Source organism: Hevea brasiliensis, unplaced genomic scaffold, assembly GCF_030052815.1.
Source record: "Hevea brasiliensis isolate MT/VB/25A 57/8 unplaced genomic scaffold, ASM3005281v1 Scaf149, whole genome shotgun sequence".
NCBI classification, from domain to species: Eukaryota; Viridiplantae; Streptophyta; class Magnoliopsida; order Malpighiales; family Euphorbiaceae; genus Hevea; species Hevea brasiliensis.
Genome location: NW_026614640.1, coordinates 56,103 through 80,153, shown reverse-complemented (window position 1 = coordinate 80,153; position 24,051 = coordinate 56,103). Strand labels below are relative to the sequence as shown.

The 24,051-nt window shown below is 34.4% G+C and overlaps 1 protein-coding gene across 1 annotated transcript; it reads right to left on the bottom strand.

Annotated features, from left to right (window-relative positions):
* Positions 1–5,134: 5,134 nt before the first annotated feature.
* Positions 5,135–5,898, bottom strand: LOC131176516 (uncharacterized). The gene is made up of 2 exons (XM_058141563.1): positions 5,808–5,898; positions 5,135–5,493 (listed from the first exon to the last, which is right to left on the bottom strand). Exons 1-2 carry the CDS (start codon positions 5,896–5,898, stop codon positions 5,135–5,137), a joined length of 450 nt encoding a protein of 149 aa, XP_057997546.1.
* Between the last annotated feature and the right edge of the window lie 18,153 nt (positions 5,899–24,051).

Sequence of the window (24,051 nt, the reverse complement as noted above, 5' to 3'; positions counted from 1 at the left end):
GTTTCTAGTGTCCTGTTTACATCTCTAATATCTTAAAAGGCAGAACTTGAATTTCTAATTAATAGAAAAAACTTTAGAAGCTGTTCAAGGGCTGCCATAGGTGTTCTTGGTGTGGACAAGCTAGAGGGACAACATCTGGTGTCCTGAAGACGAATCTCAAAGGCGCAGACACGCTGCAGTATATCAAGAGATTAGTGTAATCGTTCTTGATTTAATCTAGGGTTCTAAAATTAATCTGATTAATTTTAAAATCTTAAATGGCAAATACAGATCAAAAAACATATTAAAAGAGTTTTAATATGTTGTTTATTGTTGAAATCAAATAGATAAAAATAAATCTTGCATGATGCATGTGACCCTAGGTGAAAATTTTTGAATTCAATGGTATAAACTTGTGTTTTTCACGCTTCCGTTCCTTCAAATCTATCCAATCTGATACACATGTCTAGGCAATACATGAGCACATTAGTACCTTTAGATGTTCATATATTTCATTATTTCATTATGATTTCTATTTATAATTTATAGCATTACAATTCTATTCCTAGTGGAAACATAATGCCAAATTTCATTTTCACATAATACATATTTTCATGGATTTCATTCATATGAATCACAATTTACTAATCACCTCATATATTTAACATTTACAATCTTTTATATAATTTATCATACTATTTTGCATGTCCTTCAGGTTTAAACATTCTCATTTTTACTCATAATGGGAACATAATTCCCAAGTGACATTTTCACATCATTTACATATTCAACAATCCATTTATGGTGATTACAACACATATTTCAAGTTATGTTGGCATTGCCTCCTAAGTTCTATTTGTGATGAAAATACAAATCCTAACTGCCTATTCACATGATTTAAGTATACATTAAATCATTTAAGTTGGGTATCATTAGCAATTTAGGTTTTGGTCATTTGCATTTAATATCATTGTGGTTACTATTCACATAAATTTTTGACTATTTCATAAATATTAGGTATACAAATTCTAAATACATGATCATACCACATTTTAGGTTATAAATTTGTTGGCATTAATTGCCAATTGCAATTTAAGGCTTACTAGATGTAATTTCAAAATTTTAGTTTTTATTACCTATGTTTACTATTCCATTGGACCAATCTACAGTGGGATTTTAGCTAAACTTTCTTCATCAAAGTTGTTCCTTAATGTCTCTACTTTAATTCTCTTTTTGAATAACTCAATTTGGAGTTTTGTAGCTCAAGTTATGGTATTTTTACCATAACTAGCTGGATTGGTCAGTGTCTAAAACTTCTGGGCAATTGTAGTTTTGACAGTTTTAATGAGGTAACTTTGGTTAGCAATTTGAATAGGTTATGGTCCAAATTTGAGTTTCTATTCTTCATGAAAGTTATTCTACTGTGTCTAAGATTTTCATGGGTTCAAAATTCAGGTCATTTGAACCTCTCTATACAAAGTTATGACCATTTGAACAATCTTTGTTCATATGGTCATTTTTTTAGGTCCAGATTTTGGTTACCCGGATTCAAGCAATTTTTAGGTCACTTTGTGTTAGTTTTCTGGGCAGAGTCTCTTCAATAAAAATGTGAAATTATGTCCCTAGTTTTACCTTCAATTAGCCTTACACCAATTGAAGCTATACAACTCAACTTATGGCTGCCCAAACGCACTGGACTCAAGGTCCAGAATTTCCAGCACATAGGGTAGCTCACCCAAATCACAATTAAATGCCACAATCAATTCCAATTTAAGGTCAAACCATATCAAATGGTCACTCCAATTAAGCATCAAAGCAAAAAATCCCCAATTTATTCACAAACCTTAACCCTCACAATCCATAATTACATCCTACACATACTAATCAACATCTAACTCAAATCTACTCCTCAAAAACCACTTCTAAGCAATTTAATTCAAACAAATCAACAAATTCCAATCTCCTCCCATGGTTGCCAACATTCATGATGTTCTTACATGTGTATTTTATTTTATTTTCTTACAATTTCTAACTCAATTTAAGTCCCTAACATAGAATAAAGAGAGAGAGATGTGAGAATAAGCACTAACCTTTAGTAGCTCAAGTCCAAGCTAACCATAGCTTCAATTTCTTCTCCTCTTTTTGCTCCCAAACACTTTAGCAATGTTAGATGACAAATTTTAATAAAGCTAACTATGGGTTTTATGGTTGGTTGCAAGGAAATTTCAAGCTATCATGAACAACAATGGTGGAGAGCTCACATATGGGTTTTGGCCAAGGAGAAGGTGGGAGAAGATGATGGAATTTTTCATTTTTTTCTTTCCTTTTTCCCTTTTTATACTTGTGTTTTTCTAATTGTGATTGGCTAGAAAATTTTTAATTGCATCATTCTTTCATCATGCTTATGTAATAATTTAGTTTTAATTTTTAATTTGCTTTTTTTTTTCTTTCTTTTATCATTTTTAATTAAATTTTTAGTAATATTTATTCATATTTTATGACATAATCCTCACTTACTTAAATGGAGAAGTTGGTCAAAAATTATCTCTAAAGGTGAAATGAGCAAAATGCCATTCGTTTTGCTTACTGAACTAAAATTATCTGTACTGATTTACATAATTTTTCTTATATTTTCTTAGCAATCTATTGTCGTCTAAACCTCGATAATCCTTCACTTGAGTTCCAAAAATTATTTCATAGGGTTTCCTATGGGTCTAGGGTCAGCAACTGTCTTCACAGTCGTTTTCCGTTAGGGTTAGCCATCGTCGTAGCTTCGGCTCATTTAACCTCTTTGCATTCCATTTCTTAAATTTTTCCTTAATTTTTCTTGTCATTATTTAGGTTACTTATGACTCCTTACTCTAGTTTAAATGTAGTTTCAGACATTCTGACTGTCCAGACAAACATTGGTTACCGGAATAGTAGAACGTACGTATTACCTAAAGTGAGGATGTCACATAATGGGTCATCCAATATCCATCAAAGCACTAATAATAATGTATGCAAGTATGCAACATCTTCGTGTTCTAGATATATACATCCTAAATAAATTTGACATGATGTATGAGGATGCCCATTAATAATTTGTAAATAGTTTTCATTTTATTAAAGTTAGAGTTACTCACTTCTTGTAGCCTATTAACCTCCTTACTCGAATGGGAGCTATCCTTGGATCCTTACTCTTTTGAGTCCTTTAAGCCCGATCCTATAAAATCGGACCCTAGGGTGTTATACAAGGCTTTAAAACTCTATATATAACATAAACATCCTATTCTAGGCCCTTAGGAACCATGAAATTAGGTTTTGGAACCTTGAAAACAAAGGAGAAAATAAGTGGGTAGAACCAAGCTCGACTGCCGAAGCCTTGGGTTTCGGTTGCTGGAGCCTTAGAACGTGAGGTGCCCATTTTGGACAATAGCCACTGTAGCTGTCAAAGTTCGGGACTTCAGCTACTAAACCTAGAAAATTTTCAGATTTTCTGAGAAAATACAAGCTTTGGCTATAGAACCTCTGGCTTTCGACTGCCGAATTTGGGAATTTCCAGAATTCCCAAATCAAAAAACTCCTATTAACACCTAAACTCATTTCAAATTCCAAAACATAACCCTATCAAATATACACATCTCTAGAGCCTGGAACAACTAAAAAACATGCTTAATACCCACATACATTCATCGAAAGTCAAATCCTAATTTTTCTTCAAACCAAACATAGCATAAACTTCTAAAAACTTAACTTGAAACAACTTTTCATGAAATTAAAGCTTTAGGAACTTAATTCCTCATTAACTCTTTTAGATCTATCTATTAGATCAAGAAGAAAAGAAGGTTGCCTCTTTTCTTAGACTTTAGAGGCAAGAGAACCAAAACTCTATAACTTGAATCTACTCTTCTACACTTCTAAATGAAAGAATCTACCTTTAGATATTTAAAAACTCAAAAGGAATCTCTTCAAAGAGCTCCTTGCATACCCCAAAGTTGAGAGAGAGAGAGGAAAGAAGAAAACCCTAAGTGTTTTGGGTAGAAAATAACTTTTGGCTGTCGAAATCAATTATGCCCAAATGGGCATTTGAACCATAAAAAGGACTTCGGCTGCCGAAACTTCTTTTGCCCAAAACAACCACTTTAAAACTTTTAAAGAATAAAACCCTTAAAACATTTTTTTTTTCATTCTTAAATACATTTTGAACATTTCAAAGCCACATACATAAGCATACTTTCACCTCTTACCACCACTCCCATGATAGTGAAGTCTCACTTTTTACTAGAATATTCTGTCTAGGACAGATATTTCGACATTGAGAAACAGCAGGTATTACATTCTCCCCCTCTTAAGAACATTCATCCTCTAATGTTAAAATAAACACATAAAAGCAAACATAGCATACATAACATACCTAGAAAAGGTGAGAACATTATTGTATCATGGAATCACGGGTTTCCCACGTGCACTCTTCCATGTTGTGGTGGTTCCATAATACCTTAACCATCGATACATCTTTGTTCCTCAGCTTTTTAACTTGAGTGTCTACAATCTAGATAGATTGTTTAACATAAGAATGATCTTCAGAAATTTCCATGTCTGGTTCAGTTATAACCTTGTTCGGATCTAATATGAACTTCCTCAACATAGAAACATGAAACACCAGATGTATCCTTTCTATTTTTGGTGGCAAAACTAACTCATAAGACACATTTCTAACCATTTGCAGCACTTCATATGGTCCAATGTATCTTGGAGCTAGCTTACCTCTTTTTTCCAAATCTGATGACACCCTTATTGGAGATACCTTCAGAAGCACCATGTCTCCTTCCTGAAAAATCACTTCTCTTTTACAAAGAGCTGCATAACTTTTTTATTTACTGGCTGTTATCTTCAACCTTGCCTTAATTAAGGGCATGGCTTGATTGGTAACTTTTACCAACTCTGTTTCTACTAAAGCTCTTTCACCAACTTCTTCTCAACACATAGGAGACCTACATTTCCTCCCATACAGAGCTTTATATAGTGCCATTCTGATACTAGAGTGATAGTTGTTGTCATATGCAAACTCAACTAGGGGAAGGTACCTTTTTCATGATCCACCAAAGTTAAGTACAGACATTCTCAGCATATCCTCCAAAGTTTGTATGGTTCTTTCTGACTGTCCATCTATTTAAGGATGAAAGGCCATGCTGAAGTCTAACCTGGCGCTTAATTCATTTTGAAGACGGCACCAAAACCTTGATGTGAACTTTGGTCCTCTATCAGAGACTATTGCTACTAGAGCTCTATGTAACTTTATCATCTCTACCACGTACACCTGAACCAACTTATTCACAAAGTAGTTAGCTCTAACAGGAATGAAGTAAGCCATCTTGGTCAACTTCTCCACTATAATCCATATCGAGTCATATTTGTTGGAAGCGACTAGTAATCCCATAACAAAATCCATGCCACATTTTCCCATTTCTACTCTGGAATGGGTAGTGGGTTGAGCATTCTTGTTAGCTTTTGATGCTCTAGCTTCACTCTCTGTCACACCTCACAAGTAGTCACAAACTGTGCAATCTTCTTTTTCATGGAAGGCTACCAGTACACCTTTAAATCTTGATACATTTTGGTGGCTCTAGGGTGCACACTATACTTAGCATTATGAGCTTCCTTCTTAATGTGTCCCTTGACTTGGTTGTCATTTGGTACACATAATCTGTTACCGTATCTTAACATTCCTTTTCCACCGAAATGAAACTCACTGTTCTTCCCTTTTTGCACTGCTATGCTATTTTCACCAACTCAGGGTCCTCATGCTATTTCTCTATTATTTTCCTTAGGTACACTAGTATCACCTTCATCTAAGCTATCTAGGTATCCTTGGCTGATAACTCTAGTTGCAACCATTCTCCAATCAATTGGTGTAACTCTTTTAAGATGGGCCATCTTTCTATGAAGGTATGTGCCAAACTGCCAATGATTTCTAGCTGAGGGCATTTATAATAACATTTGTTTTTTTCTGAATGGTATTAATTGTACAGTCATAATCACTGAGCAGTTCTACCCATCTTTTTATCTGATATTCAACTTTTCTACTTAAATATGCATTAGAGACTCTTGTGGTATGTGAAGATCTCTCATTTTGCTCCATAAAGATAATGTCTCCACATCTTTAAGGTAAAAACTACGGCCACTATTTCTAAGTCATGAGTGGGATAATTAGCTTCATTCTTCTTCAATTGTCTTGAAGCATAAACTATTACTTTTCTCTTCTGTATGAGAACACATCCCAAATCCACTCTGGAGGCATCACAATAGACAGTGAAATCCTCACTGCCTATAGTTAGAGCTAGCACTGGTGCTGAAATCAAACACTCCTTAAGCTTTTGAAAGCTCTCCTCACATTCATCACTCTAATTAAACTTTCTATTCTTTTGAGTTAACCTAGCCATTGGAGCAGCTATTTTATAGAAATCAGGTACAAATCTCCTATAATAGCCACCCATACCTAGGAAACTCTTGATCTCCATTACTATGGTTGGCTTTGGCCAATCCAACACTACTTTTACCTTTTTAGGATCCATTTCAATTCCATTCTCTATCATTATATGTCCTAAGAAAGATATACTCTTTAGCCAAAACTCACACTTAGAGACTGGGCATATAGCCGATGCTCCATCAACGTCTAGAGAATTGTCACACCCTACCCCTCAGTAAGATGTAACATGATCCCGTAGTACATCTAATTAATTACCGTACTTCACCTACTAGTAACCCATTAAATATACTACAAGGGATTTTAAAACAGTTTTCTTACTTTTTGAAAATGGTAAGCTTTTACAGCAGATATTAAAAACATTTACTTAAAGTTTAAAGATTAGTTAAAATTTTTGTACATTTTTATTTTACTTAAATTTTGAAAAATTTTCAGTAGAGTGCCGTCTATATTTGGGAAAAACAGTTCTTCAAAACCTGTGAAAAACACTTCAAAATAATTAATTTCATTTCTCAACCCTAACTGCCAATATATCCTCAAATTAATACAATTCAACCAAATTTCAACTCAAATTTCACAACTTAAAAATTGTACAAAATAATTTGATAAACTCATAAACATTGCATTAAATTAAATTTACATACACAAATCTTAATTTACAAAAGAAAAATAAAAAATAATATTATTACAACTTTAATGTACAACTGCTCAATTTTATATTAACACATATGACACTAAACTATTTACATCAAAATAAACTTCAAGGGCATAACTAAATACCTGTACAACAGCCTCCGTGTAGTCCCAACAATCAGTAGCTCACTCTACTGCTTTTTCCTTGTCTCTGTCTGCGACAGCAAAGAAAGTTATCGCTGCATATAAAAATACTCAGTGGTACACACTAAATATAAAATGCAAAATATAAAATATTTGTCATTAATTTACAGTTCAAATATTTCACAATCACATTTCACAAATTTTTTTAAATCACATTTATAACAAATCACAATTTAAATATTTCACAATTTTTAAAACTTAATATAACACAAATTTGATCAAACAATTTAATAATCATAGTGTTGCCAATCAATAACATAACTTAGGCCATGACACAAAATTTCCAAACATGCCGTGTTGTACACCACGACAAGGCAAACTCACTCCACTAATCGAAATCAATCGAAATCAATGAGGGAGGTGGCTAGCTAGCTAATGAGTACTCATCCAAACTCACCTCAGACTGGCAAGCCAGAGAAGGAGGAACATAGTGATATTGCCATGCCAAGTGTGAATAAAAAACAATCTAAATCAAGTTATTCAAACATTTCACGCAAAACACAAATCACATTTCATTCCAAACTTTTCATTTACAAAGTAGGCAACACACTATTTTTCAAATAAGATTTTTAAAGTCATAACAATCAAAATTATTCACAACATTTATTTCAAGAATTGTCAAGTAGAAACAAAGAATTTTAAGTTTGTTGTGCACAAACCTGATGTGAGTCGCCTCTAAGCCTTGACTCAGTTTGTCCTATCCTTTTCCAGGTCTTTTTCAGCTGAAACACGCAATTTATAGTGTTTCGGTATCTTATCTCATAATAAATCTAATAATTAATTCATATGTACTTAATTCTACCCTCAATATGCTTAAACTAACATTCTTGGAAATTTTCATTTCGGAGTTACTATTCACGACACTATTCAAGTTAATTTGTTGACTTTCTAATGCTTAATAGATATGGAAATTCTAATTTCACCCACATACCACATTTTGGTTACTTAACTTGTTGGTTTTGGTTGTTTTCCTCAAACTTTAAGTTTTTTAGGTGAAATTCCAAAATTTCAGATTTGGTGCCTTGTCTTGCACTGTTCCATTGATCAAGTTGCTGTAGTAATTTGGCCAAGTTTTCTTCATAGAAGTTGTTCCTTATTGTCTTAACTTTATTCCTCTTTTTGAATCACTCCATTTGGAGTTTTGTAGCCCTAGTTATGGCCATTTGAATATGGCTGGCCGGATTTGGTGTTACCCAAAATTCTGGGAAAATTCTGGATTTTGGCAATTTTTGTGGGTTGATTGCAGGTGGTTTTTCAAATAGGTTATGGTCAAAATTTGGGTTTATTTTCTTCATGAAAGTTGTAGGGCTATGTCTCAGCTTTCTATCGGTATAAAATTCAGGTCATTTGGACCTTCCTAGACCAAGTTATGGTCATTTACGTAACTACTGTTCATTTGATCATTTTTGTACAGGTCAGTGTGCCCAATTCCAAATTTGGCCTAATTGTTCACTAAGTTATGGTTACTTTCTGGGCATGATTCCTAAATGAAAAATTTGTCATTTTGTGTCTAGTTTCATTTCAATTGGCTTCACACCAATTGGGTTGGTAAATTTTTAGTTTTGGTCCCTGAAGAGGACCTAGGTCAAGCTGCCTGCAGATTTACCTTCACCAATCCGAATTGGTACTTGGTTCCAACAATTCATACACACCACAAATGGTCACAATTGACCATTCTCTACTCAAATAAGGTTAACTACATCATTTGGCCAATTCTTAAATTTTTTTCCAATTTCTTCAAAATGCTCAAACCCTAACTACACATAAAGTTCAGTTTAATGCATTCGAAGTGCACATTCATGATCTCTACACCTAATGCATCTCAAATAACCATTCAAACACTTCAAACTCATTCATTTCAAACCCTAACAGTAGCTGTATGTGTAACATCCTCCCGGTAGCAACTCCGTACATCCTACTGTTCCGGTGACCGGTGTCGGTCCGGACAGCTAGAACGTCCGGAAAAATATTTAAACTAAAGTCAGGAACCATAATTAACTCAAATATTAATAAGAAACACTTAGTAAAAATTTTAGAAATAAAATACAACCAAGCAAAATGAGCCGGTGCCCAAGCGATGGGTAACCGGAGGGAAGTTGCGGTTCTCGCAACGAGGAGCCCTAGACCCGTGGGAAAAATTATAAAATAATTTTTGGGACTCCAGAGAAGGGTTACTGAGGTTCCCATAGCATTAGAATGTCAAGAAAATGCCTAGAAAAATTTTTCAATCGGTACAGCCAATTTTGACCCGTTAAGCCAAACGGAGGGCATTTTGGTCATTTCGCCTTCAGAGGTGATTTTTGGCCGACTTGTTCAGTTAAGTAAATAATTAATATGACATAAAATATGAAGAACCATTACTAAAAATGAAATTGGAAATGAGTAGTGGAGGAAAGAAAAGAAAATGAAGAAAAATGCTTAATAATGACATAAGGTGATGTCATTAAAAAGCCACCACCAATCACCATTAAGCTACCATTTGACTAAACCATTAAAAGACATAAAATGAAGACCAAATGGACCAAAAACCAGCAGCCAAAAATGTAGAGAGAGGGTTGAGAGGGTTTACACCATAGCCACCTCCATGAAAGCTATTTCAAGCTTTAAATTCCATGCTTCCTCACCCTAAAACCCATAAGTCCCTTCATCAAAAATTAATCCCACACCTAGACAAAGCTTTTGGCAGCCAAGGAAAGGAAGAAAAGTGAGGTTTAGGGCTTTGGAAATTCTGCCCAATCAAGGTTAGTGCATATGTACACTTAAAACTTTTAATTTCTATGTTAAGGACTTGAAACCAACAAGTATTTGTGAATGAAATAAACCAAACTCATGTGCATGTCCAATATAGAATTCGGCAGCCCTATTGAAGGTATAGGAATAAGTGTTTTGTTGGTCTTAAAGTGGACTAAAAGGATGTTGAGGATATATATATATATATATATATATATATATATACACATAGGTGATGAATTGGCATGCTAACTAAGGCACCTTGTAGAAATTATGTTGTGAAGCTACGGTTTTGAAAGATGAAAATGTGATTTGGCTTAGGGAATTGTTAGAGAACTTGTTAATGGTCAATTAGTGACTATTTTAGGTATGTTGAACACAATTTAGACTGAAAAATGGTAGGGCAAAGTCAAGGTATAAACTGCCCTAGGACAGCAGCATAGGGACTGAAAATTCAGTCCCTTTGCACTGCCATAACTTGGGCTGTGCTTGTCCAATTGGTGTTTGGCCAATTGGACATGAAACTAGGCTTATAATGGCACATTTTGCTGAAGAAACCATGCCCAAAAGACCAAAGCAAGAGGACGAAAACTTGGCCCCAATCCGGATACCCTGAAATTGCCTCTGCAGAATTGACCAAATGAACTGTTCATTTGGCCATAACTCACTGTAGATTTGGTCAATTGACCTGAAATTTTTACAGCAACAAGTTAAGACATAGACAAACAACTTTCATGAAGGAACATACCCCAAATTATGGCCAGAACCCATTCAACCAAGTGACTCAAGTTACTGTTCATGCACTGTAGATATGGTAAATTTCTGCAGAATGCATATCCGGACAGCTTGGGTTTTTGAGCCATATCTGGAGCTACAAAACTCCAAATGGAGTGATTCAAAAAAGGAAATTCAACTAGACAAAATAAGGAACAACTTTCATGTTTTACATTTCTTCAAATTTCAATAGTAACAGTGTCCAATGGAACAGTGAAGTTGACTCACCAAAACTGAAAAATCTGCTCTTTTGGTTTAATGCTTGGAAATGGTATTAACACTTAATGCCAACAAGTTTTAAACACCAAATGTGGTATGTTGGGAGTGCCAAAGTCAATGTACACATTTTTATTCTAAAAGTCAACATTTTTGTTGACCAATGAGGTGAATAGTGACACCAAAACCAAAAAATTGGCAATTTTGCCAAAATGACCTAAACTTTGAGAAAGTGACCAAAACTAACAAGTTTTGAATACAAAATGTGGTATGTTGGGAGTATTAAAACCAATGTACCTATTGTTTATGCAAAAGTCAACATTTTAGTTGACTAATGAAATGAATAGTGACATGAAAACTTGAAATCCAAAAATTATGAAACTTAAATATGCAAAATGCCCTAGTAGGCCTAATGTGATTGGTTTGGATAGTTTGGCATGCCAATAGGGTATTGTTTTAGCAGTACTGCGAAAGGAAAGGCTTTATGCCTGTATTCATGGCTTTATGCCCGTATTCATGGCTTTTATGTCAGTATTCATGGCTTTTATGCCCGTATTCATGGCTTTTAGCCATACTGATTGCATACGTGGTTGACGTTCTGCGTCCCATGGTATGACGGCCCGAGGCACCGTGGTGTCTAGTGCCAACGACCCGTTATCCAGTCCAGTCGTCCAGTATAGGTTACTTGGGCATGGAAAAGTATAACTGTGATTGAACTGATTATTAAAGAAAATACGAAAATTAAGTATCAGGAATAATTACAAAAATACAAAGAAGCTCAAGATCATGAAGAAAATAATTAACGAAATGCATGAAGAAGTTAATATCATAAAACATGATTAGCCCTCGACTAAACAATAAGTTAGTAATTATTCATTTCTTATGAACACAATAGCAAGGAAATTATTATTTTTATTTGCATATTATATTTTCTTGTATTATTGGCACCACTAAGCTTTATGCTTAGCGCGTCGCTTTTGCAACGCGTAGGTACTGAAGATTTGGACAGAGGGCCCAGTAGACCACTGTGACACCCCTTACCCGACTACAGTATAGCCGAGCAAGTTATGCCACTCAGTGTGCCGGAGCACTCTATTTTATCTTAATTCATTTTTATCATAGTTTTGAATATAACTTGTGAAATATAATTCATTTTAAGCCATTTATCGAAATTACTATTTATTTGAGGTTCCGAAAATTTTAAAGAAAATCCGGCAGAATACAGGCTAAAAATGGAGAAAACCGTTCTTCGGAACCTGTGAAAAACACTTCTAATAATCATATTCATGCATTCTCAAACTCCAATATCAAAATCTCAATATTTTTCAACCATTCATTTCTCAATCATTCATCTCAACAACATTTCTCAATTTCAGTTCTCAATCATCCATTTCATTTGATAGTCATTAAACAGTCACAGATCAATATTTACCTTTCCATTCACAAACACAAATTTTCATTATTTACATGAAAATCAAAATACATTACATAAGTTTCATTTATACAAAGGAAAATAAAATTAATTACAATATACCAAAATGACACATAGTGTCCTACCAATGCATCAGACGGTGAGGTGACATGCATACACTATGCGTAATCGTGAACCGCCTTACCGAACTGTGGTTCATCGGGCGCTCTGTCAATCTTCGCACTACGCGTTGCAAAAGCGACGCGCTAAACATAAAGCTTAGTGGTGCAAATAATTAAATTTAAAGTAATAATTTGCAATATAAAAATCATTATTTATTAGCCATTGTGTTCATAAGAACTGAATAATTACCAACTTAGTGTTTAGTCGAGGGCTATTTACGTTTTATGATATTAACTTCTTCATGTATTTTGTTAATTATTTTCTTCAAGATCTTGAGTTTCTTTGTATTCTATCATAATCATTCCTGATATTTAATTTTCGTATTGTCTTTAACAATCAGTTCAATTCTGACGCTTATACTTTTCCATGCCCAAGTAACCTATCTTTGGAAGATCGATGGATAATGTGTCGTTGGCACCGACACCATGCCTCGCCGTCATACCATGGGACGCGAACGCCAACCGTGTATGCGATCGATGGCTAAAAAGCCATGATATCACATAATTGGCATAAAAGCCATGAATACGGGAATAAAAGCCATGAATACAGTAATAAAGCCATGAATACGGCATAAAGCCTTTCCTTTCGAAGTACTGCTATCACAATACCCTATGGGCATGCCAAACTATCCAAACCAATCACATTAGGCCTACTAGGCATTTTGCATTTTAAGTTTCACAATTTTTTTTGAATTTCAAGTTTGAATGTTACTATTCATTTCATTAGTCAACTAAAAGTTGACTTTTGCATAGAAAATAGGTGTATTGGTTTTAACACCCCAAACATACCACATTTTATATTTCAAACTTGTTGGTTTTGGTCACTTTCTCAAAGCTTAGGTCATTTTGGCAAAATTGCCAATTTTTGGTTTTGTGTCACTATTCACCATTGGTCAACAAAATGTTGACTTTTGGATAGACAATAGGTGTATTGATCTTAACACCTCAAACATACCACATTTTGTATTTCAAATTTGTTGGTATTGGTTGCCAATACCATTTTTAAGCTTAATGCTAATTGAGCAAAATTTTCGATTTTCATGCTTCATCTTTCTGTTCCATTTGTTATTTTTACAGTGGGAATTTGAGGAAATGGTAAACATGAAAGTTGTTCCTTATTCTGTCTAGTTGAATTTATTTTTTGAATCACTCCATTTGGAGTTTTGTAGCTCAAGTTATGGCCAAAATAAGTTTCTTGTTCACGTGCACTATTCATGCCGCTATATTGGGTCTTTGTGATTTTTGGTCCAACTTTGGTCAGTAATTTGACCAAGTTAAGTTCATAATTTGGTCTAACTTTCTTCATATGAAATGTTCTACTATGCCTTAGGTTTCCATCGGTTCAAGAATCGCCTAAATCCGAGTTTTCTAGAGAGAGTTATAGTCATCCAAACATGGCTGCTCAAATCAAAATCTGCAGAGTTGCAGGTTTGAACAGTGGCTGCCATTGCCATTTGGGTTAGGTTCTGGCCATAATTTGGGGTAGGTTCCTTCATGAAAGTTGTTTGTCTATGTCTTAACTTGTTGCTGTAAAACTTTCAGGTCAATTGACCAAATCTACAGTGAGTTATGGCCAAATGAACAGTTACTGTTCATTTGGTCAATTCTGCAGAGGGCTGTGCAGGGTGTCCGGATTGGGGCCAAGTTTTGGTCCTCTTGCTTTGTTCTTTTGGGCATGGTTTCTTCAGCAAAAATGTGCCATTATAAGCCTAGTTTCATGTCCAATTGGCCAAACACCAATTGGACTAACTGAGCGCAAGTTATGGCAGTGCAAAGGGATTGAATTTTCAGTCCCTATCTTTCTGTCATATAGGCGTTTATACCTTGACTTTGCCAGTCTATTTTTAAGTTCTAATTATGGTCAACATACCTAAAATGGTCACTAATTGACCATTAAAATGTGCTCTAAAAATTTCCTAAGCCAATTCAATTTTTCACTTCTCAAAACCCTAGTTTTCCCTTATGATTCACACATACACCTAATTAAGCACTTCCATTCACTATATATGTGTATATACACCTTAAGCATAATCTTTAATTCATTCTAAGTCTATTAAAACCATCAAAAACACTCCACCTTTGTTCCTTCCTTAGGGCAGCCAAAATCCATAGCATACATACCCATAAGTTTCATTCATTTACTCCACAATTTCATACTCATTTTTAAGTCCTTAACATGGAACAAGAGATATACATGCATAATTAAGCAATAACCTCTTTAATGGCAGAATTTTCTAAGCTTCAACTCCACTTTTCTTCCTTTCCTTGGCTGCCAAAAATTCATAGTATGTATACACATAATTCTTGTTCATTTTAGTTGAAATTCTCACTCAATACAAGTTACAATTCATGAAAATAAGAAGTTTTAAGTGTCTAATGCGCTAACCTTGATTAGGGCTGATTTTTCCCACCTCTAAACTTCACTTTCCTACACTTTCTAGGCTGCCAATAGCTCTCCCAAGATGAGTGGACAAATTTTAATGAAAAGAAGAAGAGATTTTATGGTGGGAAGTGAAGGAAATCAAGCTTGAAACAAGAGCTTCAATGGAGGGAGAGGGGAGTTCACGTTTTGGCTGAAGAAGAAGAAGAAGAGCAGATTTATTTTGGTCCATTTTGACTCTTTTAAGTGTTTTAATAATGCTTATTTGAATGCAATTGGTGGAGACTTGTAAGTGACATCATAAAGATGTCATAAATTGCTTTTTATGGATTTTTCTTTCCTTTTCTTTTCTAATCATTTTCAATTCAGTTTTCAACAATATTTATTCACATTTTATGTCATATTAATTATTTACTCAACTGGACAAGTCGGCCAAAAATCACCTCTGAAGGCGAAATGACCAAAATGCCCTCCGTTTGGCTTAACGGGTCAAAATTGGCTGTACCGATTGAAAAATTTTTCTAAATATTTTCTTGGCATTCTAATGCCATAGGAACCTCAATGACCCTTCTCTGGAGTCCCAAAAATTATTTTATAATTTTTCCCCCGGGTCTAGGGCTCCTCGTTGCGAGAACCGCAACTTCCCTCCGGTTACCCATCGCTTGGGCACCGGCTCGTTTTGCTTGGTTGTATTTTATTTCTAAAATTTTTACTAAATTTTTCTCATTAATATTTGAGTTAATTATGGTCCCTGACTTTAGTTTAAATATTTTTCCGGACGTTCTAGCTGTCTCAACCGACACCAGTCACCGAAAGAGATCGTATGGAATTGCTACACGGAGGGTGTTACAACCACGCATTCGGTAAGGCGGTTCACGATTACGCATAGTGTCCGTGTCACCTCAACTTCAGTTGCATTGGTAGGACACTAGGTGTCATTTTGGCATTCTGTAATAAATTTTGATTTTCTCATATGTAATGAAACTTATGTAATGTATTTTGATTTTCATGTAAATAATGCAAATTTGTGTTTGTAAATGGAAAAGTGAATATTGATCTGTGATTGTTACATGACTATTAAATGAGATGAACGATTGAAAATTGAAATTGAGAAATGAATGGTTGACAAATGTTGAGATGATGATTATTGGAGTTTGAGAGTAATTGAATACGAATATATGAATATTGGAAGTGTTTTTCACAGGTTCCGAAGAACTGTTTTCTTCATTTTTAGCCGGTACTCCGCCGGATTTTCTTTAAAATTTTCGGAACCTCAAAGAAATAATAATTTCGATAAATGGCTTAAAATGAATTATATTTCACAAGTTATATTCAAAATTATGATAAAAAAATTAATTAAGATAAAAATAGAGTGCTCGGCACACTGAGTGGCATAACTTGCTCGGCTACACTATAGTCGGGTAAGGGGTGTCACAGTATGAATTTCATGTTTGGTCCCTCAACAGTTGTTTTTGTTTGATTTTACACAATTTCTAAGTTTAATTCATGCACATGAGCATAAATCTAAAGAGAAATTTGGAATAACTTCACTAACCTTGTTTAGACAAAACTTCCTCTTCTCAAATCTTCAATTCCTTTCTTCTTTTTGCTCCTAAATTGCTTAGCAAGATCCAAAGACAAGATTTAATGGAGAGATTTATGGATTTAGGTGCTTGGATGTAGGCTTTCTCAAGCTCAAAGTAGGCTTTAATGGAGTTTTGGAAGAGAAATGTAAGAGAGAGATGGATGGCTGAAATGGGTAGAAGAAGAAGTGAATTTTTTTTTTATTTATGTCTTTAAATTAGCTATTTGACTTAGTCCAAATTTGTAGGCAAAAATAAATTAATTTTGACATCATCCATGATGTCATCTAAGTGATGTAATAACACTTTTTCCTCTTTTTTTTTATTTATTTTTCCATTAGTTCTTTAATTTAATTCTAGATTTTGAAATTTTCTTTTTTCCAATTTTATTGGACAATTAGGTCAGGAGTCAGCTCTAGGGGTGAATTGACCAAATTGCCCCTCGCTGGTTCAATCCAGTTTGCAAATAATTTAATATTTCTTCCAGATCTCTGACCTAATTATTTGACCTACTTAAAAATTCTTTTTCATGATTTTCTCTTTTCCACTGTGTTCGCAATAGTCCTAAGGACCGCGACGTTACATTTTATGGTTCAAAATTTGAGTTTATACTGATCTCGCAGTCATTCTCGAGAAGGTCACCCATTGCTGTGACTCCCAGCTCATTTAACTTTTTATACTTTATTTTTCTTCTTTATACTTAACTATTTAGCAATTACTAATTATTTGTGTTCAAGGCTTATCTAGGTGTCTTAGACATGGTTTTACTTCTCTTACTTGTCCGGATTGACACCGGTCACCGAAATAGTAAAATGTACCAGGCTATGCCATTAGGGGTATTACAATTCTCCCCCCCTTAAAAGAAATTTCGTCCTCGAAATTTTGCCCACTATCTGTCCTTAATTAGTTATATGTGTTATTTTCTCATGTTTTTCTCACATTTTCATGGAGCCTCATCATCGGAATGATGGTCCGTAGCACTTTAACCAATAATATTTACATATCGATTGCTCACCTCGTGTGCCAAGTTCCTTAGGAGCTTCTGTCATAAGTTAATTTTGAATTCATTTCAATTCTAGAGGTAAGCAAATTTGTGTGCTAACGGATCCACTCTTTCTAGGACCTCGTGTGATCCTAGGTAATGAGAACTTAGTCTTTCTCCTTTTTACATAATCTTATAATCTTCATTCCTTTGAGTCTGTGTAAGACTTTAATAATCTCATGTAACATTTAATTTGTTTGTACAATCATAATCTTTTCTTACTGTTTCTTTAGCAATTATTTTCCTTTGTAATCTTTTTTTTTTTTCATTCCACAACTTAACTTTAATTATTTTATTCCTCAATCTTATCTTCTTCCTTAATTCGACTGTTGAGTCATGATTTAGCACCTCTTATCATTCCTAATAAATCTGCTATACTTTAATATTACTTTGATTTGGTCCTCTGACCATTCTAGTCAACACTTTAAGTAATATTTATAATGTTTCTTTATTATATTTGCACTAACTATTCTAATTTTTACTTCCACAACTCTTTTATCTATCGATATTCTATAGCTTATTTTGCACTAATGTGTAGTCATTACTTCCTTTTGTACTGAACTATAACCTTTCGATATTCTAACTTTAGAGTTTTAAATCCCGGGTTAGGATTTTCAAACTCCTTTCCAATAAGAAAACTTTATCTTATCATAACTATACCAAAATAGATGCCATTTGCAACTATTCTTATTCTTGTGTACTATTGGGTAGTACGTAGCTCTACACAATAAATCCCAAGTCAGTACTGTAATCTGCAGCTTACAGCACAAATATCAAGAATATTGCATAGTTACTATGATACATCCCAATAGGTTAAACTTCCCTATGTCTTATTTCTTTCAAATCCACTAATATCTTAAACTTATTTTGATTATGGTACCCACTGACATCTATCAGCAGTAATACCCTTACCCATATATAAGGTAGCTATATTACTATAACTTACTTTTAGGTCCTCTTGCCTTACCTAATTAGACTTACTAATTAACTTTATAATTTATCGTAGTCTAGGAGATGTCTCTCACTAGAAACATTTCCAAAATTAATTCCAATCACGCTTATTATCGTAATTCTTATCCTAAAAGACTAATCACTAACACATCAAAATTGATTTCTATACATATACATATCTTAGTTAAGAATTGAGAAAATACCAGTAATAATGTCAAAAGTCTCATCTCATCCCTTTGTCGCATAGTGTATACTCTAACTGGAGCATCACCTTGTCCTTGCTGATTCACAGTACTCTGACTTCCAAGTGTACTACCCCTACCTCTGTCTCTGCCTCTGCCTCTACCAATTGTTGGTGAACTCTTTGGGGTAGAAACTTGGGCTGATCCTTCTGACATGCTAAATGATCCATAACGGCATGGACTTATGCAATCCTTAACAAAATGACCAGTCCCTCCATAATTAAAACATGCTCTTATAGCTCTATAACATACTTCACTATGTGGTTTACCATAAGTCTCACAAAGTAGATTCGACAGTGTATTTCTGTGTGTTTGCTGAGTTTGCTGATCGCATCGGGGTGATTTTTGTCCAGAAGATCTACCTCTACCTGATTCGTGTGAGCTAGATCCTCCAAAATATTTTTTCTTTCCCGAACTACTTTCTGTAGTTTGGCCAATAGCTTTTTCTGTTTTCTCTTTCTCTTCTGTACTCTTTTTCACTGCCCCTTCTGATTCTATCCTTTCTAGTTCCAGGGCTTGTGAAATCAATTCAAAAAAATTTTAGTGTCGGAACCCCACCACTTGCATTCTCAAGCTAGGCCTTAACCCAACCTCAAACCTCTTACACCTGTCTCTAGGGGTGTTGACCAAGCTTCCGGCATAGTGGCTTGGTCGAGAGAAATCCCGCTCATACTTTGCTATAGATCTGTCCCCTTGCTTCAAACATAAAAAATCTTGCAGCTTCATGTCTGCATAAGTATCGGGGACCCACTTTTGCCAAATTCTCCCAAAAAGTCTGCCCATGTGAGGACTGGTGGCTCTATCAGGCTGTGGGGGATGGTCTTCCACCATTCATATGCATCCCCTTGGAGAAGTGATACTGAATATTCGAACTTCAACTCTTCAGCACACTGTAGTTTTCTGAAAATCCGTTCCATCCTCTTTAACCACTGTTCTGCTTCCAGTAGATCCACTGTTCCTTTGAATTCTGTAGCCCCAAATTTCATTAACTTCTCATATTGTCTTGCTGGGGGCTATGGTTGTGCTGTAGGGGCTTGTGTCTGAGCTTGTGTTGGCAAGTTTCTCGCCATTTGTTGAAAGAATGTAGCCATCTACTGTGCAAACTGAGTAAGAAACTGCGGTGCTTGAGGAGGAGCTGGAGTGGTTGACCCACTCACATTCTGGAGTGCTGGGGCTTCTCCTTGGGCCTCAGCCTCGACAAATTGTTCTACGGAATAATCTCCTTCTTCCATTCTGCTTTTAGAAATTTTCTACTCTCTGATAACAAACACAAGGAGGTTGACCTCCGTTAGTGCATATTCATGATGTAAATATGTCATATGTATCAAACATTTGAGCAGTTGTATTTACCGACAAAATGTTTCAAATTCACAGTTCAAAATTTATTTTAAAACCATTGCTCTGATACCACTACACATGTTACACCCTACCCCTCAGTAAGATGTAACATGATCCCGTAGTACATCTAATGAATTACCGTACTTCACCTACTGGTAACCCATTAAATATGCTACAAGGGATTTTAAAACAATTTTCTTACTTTTTGAAAATGGTGAGCTTTTACAGCAGGTATTAAAAATATTTACTTAAAGTTTAAAAAATAGTTAAAATTTTTGTACATTTTTATTTTACGTAAATTTTAGAAAATTTTCGGCAGAGTGCCGTTTATATTTGGAAAAAATAGTTCTTCAAAACCTGTGAAAAACACTTCTAAATAATTCATTTCATTTCTCACCCCCAACCGTCAATATCTCCTCAAATCAATACAATTCAACCAAATTTCCATTCAAAATTCACAACTCAAAAATTGTACAAAATAATTTGATAAACTCATAAACATTGCATTAAATTAAATTTACATACACAAATCTTAATTTACAAAAAAAAAATAAAAAATAATATTATTACAACTTTAATGTACAACTGCTTAATTTTACATTAACACATATGACACTAAACTATTTATATTAAAATAAACTTCAAGGGTATAACTAAATACCCGTACAAAAGCCTCCGTGTAGTCCCAACAATCAGTAGCTCACTCTACTGCTTTTTCCTTGTCTCTATCTGTGATAGCAAAGAAAGCTATCGCTGAATATAAAAATACTCAGTGGTGCACAATAAATATAAAATACAAAATATAAAATATTTGTCATTAATTTACAGTTCAAATATTTCACAATCACATTTCACAAATTTTTTTAAATCACATTGATAACAAATCACAATTTAAATATTTCACAATTTTCAAAACTTAATATAACACAAATTTGATCAAACAATTTAATAATCATAGTGTTGCCAATCAATAACATAACTTAGGCCATGACACAAAATTTTCAAACATGCCGTGTTATACACCACGACAAGGTAAACTCACCCCACTAATCGAAATCAATGAGGGAGGTGGCTAGCTAGCTAATGAGTACTCATCCAAACTCACCTCAGACTGACAAGCCAGAGAGGGAGGAATATAGTCAAACTCACCCCATAAATAGAGGAGGAACATAGTGATATTGCCATGCCAAGTGTGAATCAAAAACAATTTAAATCAAGTTATTCAAATATTTCACGCAAAACTCAAATCATATTTCATTCCAAACTTTTCATTTACAAAGTAGGCAAAACACTATTTTTCAAATAAGATTTTCAAAGCCATAACAATCAAAATTATTCATAACATTTATTTCAAAAATTGTCAAGTAGAAACAAAGAATTTAAGTTTATTGTGCACAAACCTGATGTGAGTTGCCTCTTGGCCTTGACTCAGTTTGCCTTATCCTTTTCCAGGTCTTTTTAAGCTGAAACACACAATTTATAGTTTTTTAGTATCTTATCTCACAATAAATCCAATAATTAATTCATATATACTTAATTCTAGCCCCAATATGCTTAAACTAACATTCTTGGAAATTTTCATTTCGGAGTTACTATTTACGACACTATTCAAGTCAATTTGTTGACTTTCTAATGCTTAATAGATATGGAAATTCTAATTTCACCCACATACCACATTTTGGTTACCTAACTTGTTGGTTTTAGTTATTTTCCTCAAACTTTAAGTTTCTTAGGTGAAATTCTAAAATTTCAGATTTGGTGCCCTGTCTTGCACTGTTCCATTGATGAAGTTGTTGTGGTAATTTGGCTAAGTTTTCTTCATAGAAGTTGTTCCTTATTGTCTTAACTTTATTCCCCTTTTTAAAGCACTCCATTTGGAGTTTTGTAGCCCTAGTTATGGCCATTTGAACTTGGCTGGCCGAATTTGGTGTTACCCAGAATTCTGGGCAAATTCTGGATTTTGGCAATTTTTGTGGGTTAACTGTAGGTGGTTTTTCAAATAGGTTATAGTCAAAATTTGGGTTTATTTTCTTCATGAAAGTTATAGGCTATGTCTCAGCTTTCTATCAGTGTAAAATTCAGGTCATTTAGACCTTCCTAGACCAAGTTATGGTCATTTACGTAACTACAGTTCATTTGGTCATTTTTGTACAAGTCAGTGTGCCCAATTCCGGATTTGGCCTAATTGTTCACTAAGTTATGGTCACTTTTTGAGCATGATTCCTAAATGAAAAATGTGCCATTTTGTGTCTAGTTTCATTCCTAATTAGCCTCATACCAATTGGGTTGGTAAATTTTCAGTTTTGATCCCTGAAAGGGACCTAGGTCAAGCTGCTTGCAGATTGACCTTCACCAATCCGAATTGGAACTTGGTTCCAACAATTCATACACACTACAAATGGTCACAATTGACCATTACTCAACTCAAATAAGGTTAACTACATCATTTGGCTAATTCTCAAATTTTTTTCCAATTTCTTCAAAATTCTCAAACCCTAACTACGCATAAAGTTTAGGTTTATGCATTCAAAGTGCACATTCATGATCTCTACACCTAATGCACCTCAAATAACCATTCAAACACTTCAAACTCATTCATTTCAAACCCTAACCCTAGATGGATGAATTTCATGTTTGGTCCCTCTACAATTGTTTTTGTTTTATTTTACACAATTTCTGAGTTTAACTCATGCACATGAGCATAAATCTAAAGAGAAATTTGGAATAACTTCACTAACCTTGTTTAGACAAAACTTCCTCTTCTCAAATCTTCAATTCCTTTTTTCTTTTTGCTCCTAAATTGCTTAGCAAGATCCAAAGACAAGATTTAATGGAGGGATTTATGGATTTAGGTGCTTGGATGTAGGCTTTCTCAAGCTCAAAGTGGGCTTCAATGGAGTTTTGGAAGAGAAATGAAAGAGAGAGATGGGTGGGTAGAAGAAAAAGTGATTTTTTTTTTCATTTATGTCTTTAAATTAGCTATTTGACTTAGTCCAAATTTGTAGGCAAAAATAAATTAATTTTGACATCATCCATGATATCATCTAAGTGATGTAATAACACTTTTTCCCCTTTTTTTATTTATTTTTTCATTAGTTCTTTAATTTAATTCACAATTTCAAAATTTTCTTTTCTCCGATTTTATTGGACAATTAGGTCAGGAGTCAACTCTAGGGGTGAATTGACTAAATTGCCCATCACTGGTTCAATCCGGTTTACAAATAATTCAATATTTCTTCGGATCCCTGACCTAATTATTTGACCTACTTAAAAATTCTTTTTCGTGATTTTCTCTTTTCCACTGTGTTCGCAATAGTTCTAAGGACCGCGGCGTCACATTTTACTGTTCAAAATTTGAGTTTAGACTGATCTCGCAATCATTCCCGAGAAGGTCACCCATCGCTGTGACTCCTAGCTCATTTAACTTTTTATGCTTTATTTTTCTTCTTTATACTTAACTATTTAACAATTACTAATTATTTGTGTTTAAGGCATATCTAGGTGTCTTAGACATGGTTCTACTTCTCTTACTTGTCCGGACCGACACCGATCACCGAAATAGTAAAATGTACCAGGCTATGCCAATAGGGGTGTTACAAGAACTATTCTTAAGTGCCGTGCATGCTCTTCTAGATTTTTGGAATACACCAATATATCATCAATAAGGACGATTACAAAGTGATCTAGATATTGGGTGAATACCCCATTTAAGAGATCCATGAATGCAACTAGGGCATTGGTTAACCTAAACGATATTATCAGAAACTCATAATGACCATATCTGATCTAAAAGGTAGTTTTCAAAATATTTGACTCCTTACTCCTCAACTGGTAATATCCAAACCTCGAATCTATCTTTGAAAAATAACTAACTCCAGCTAGCTGATCAAACAAATCATCAATACAGGGTAGAGGGT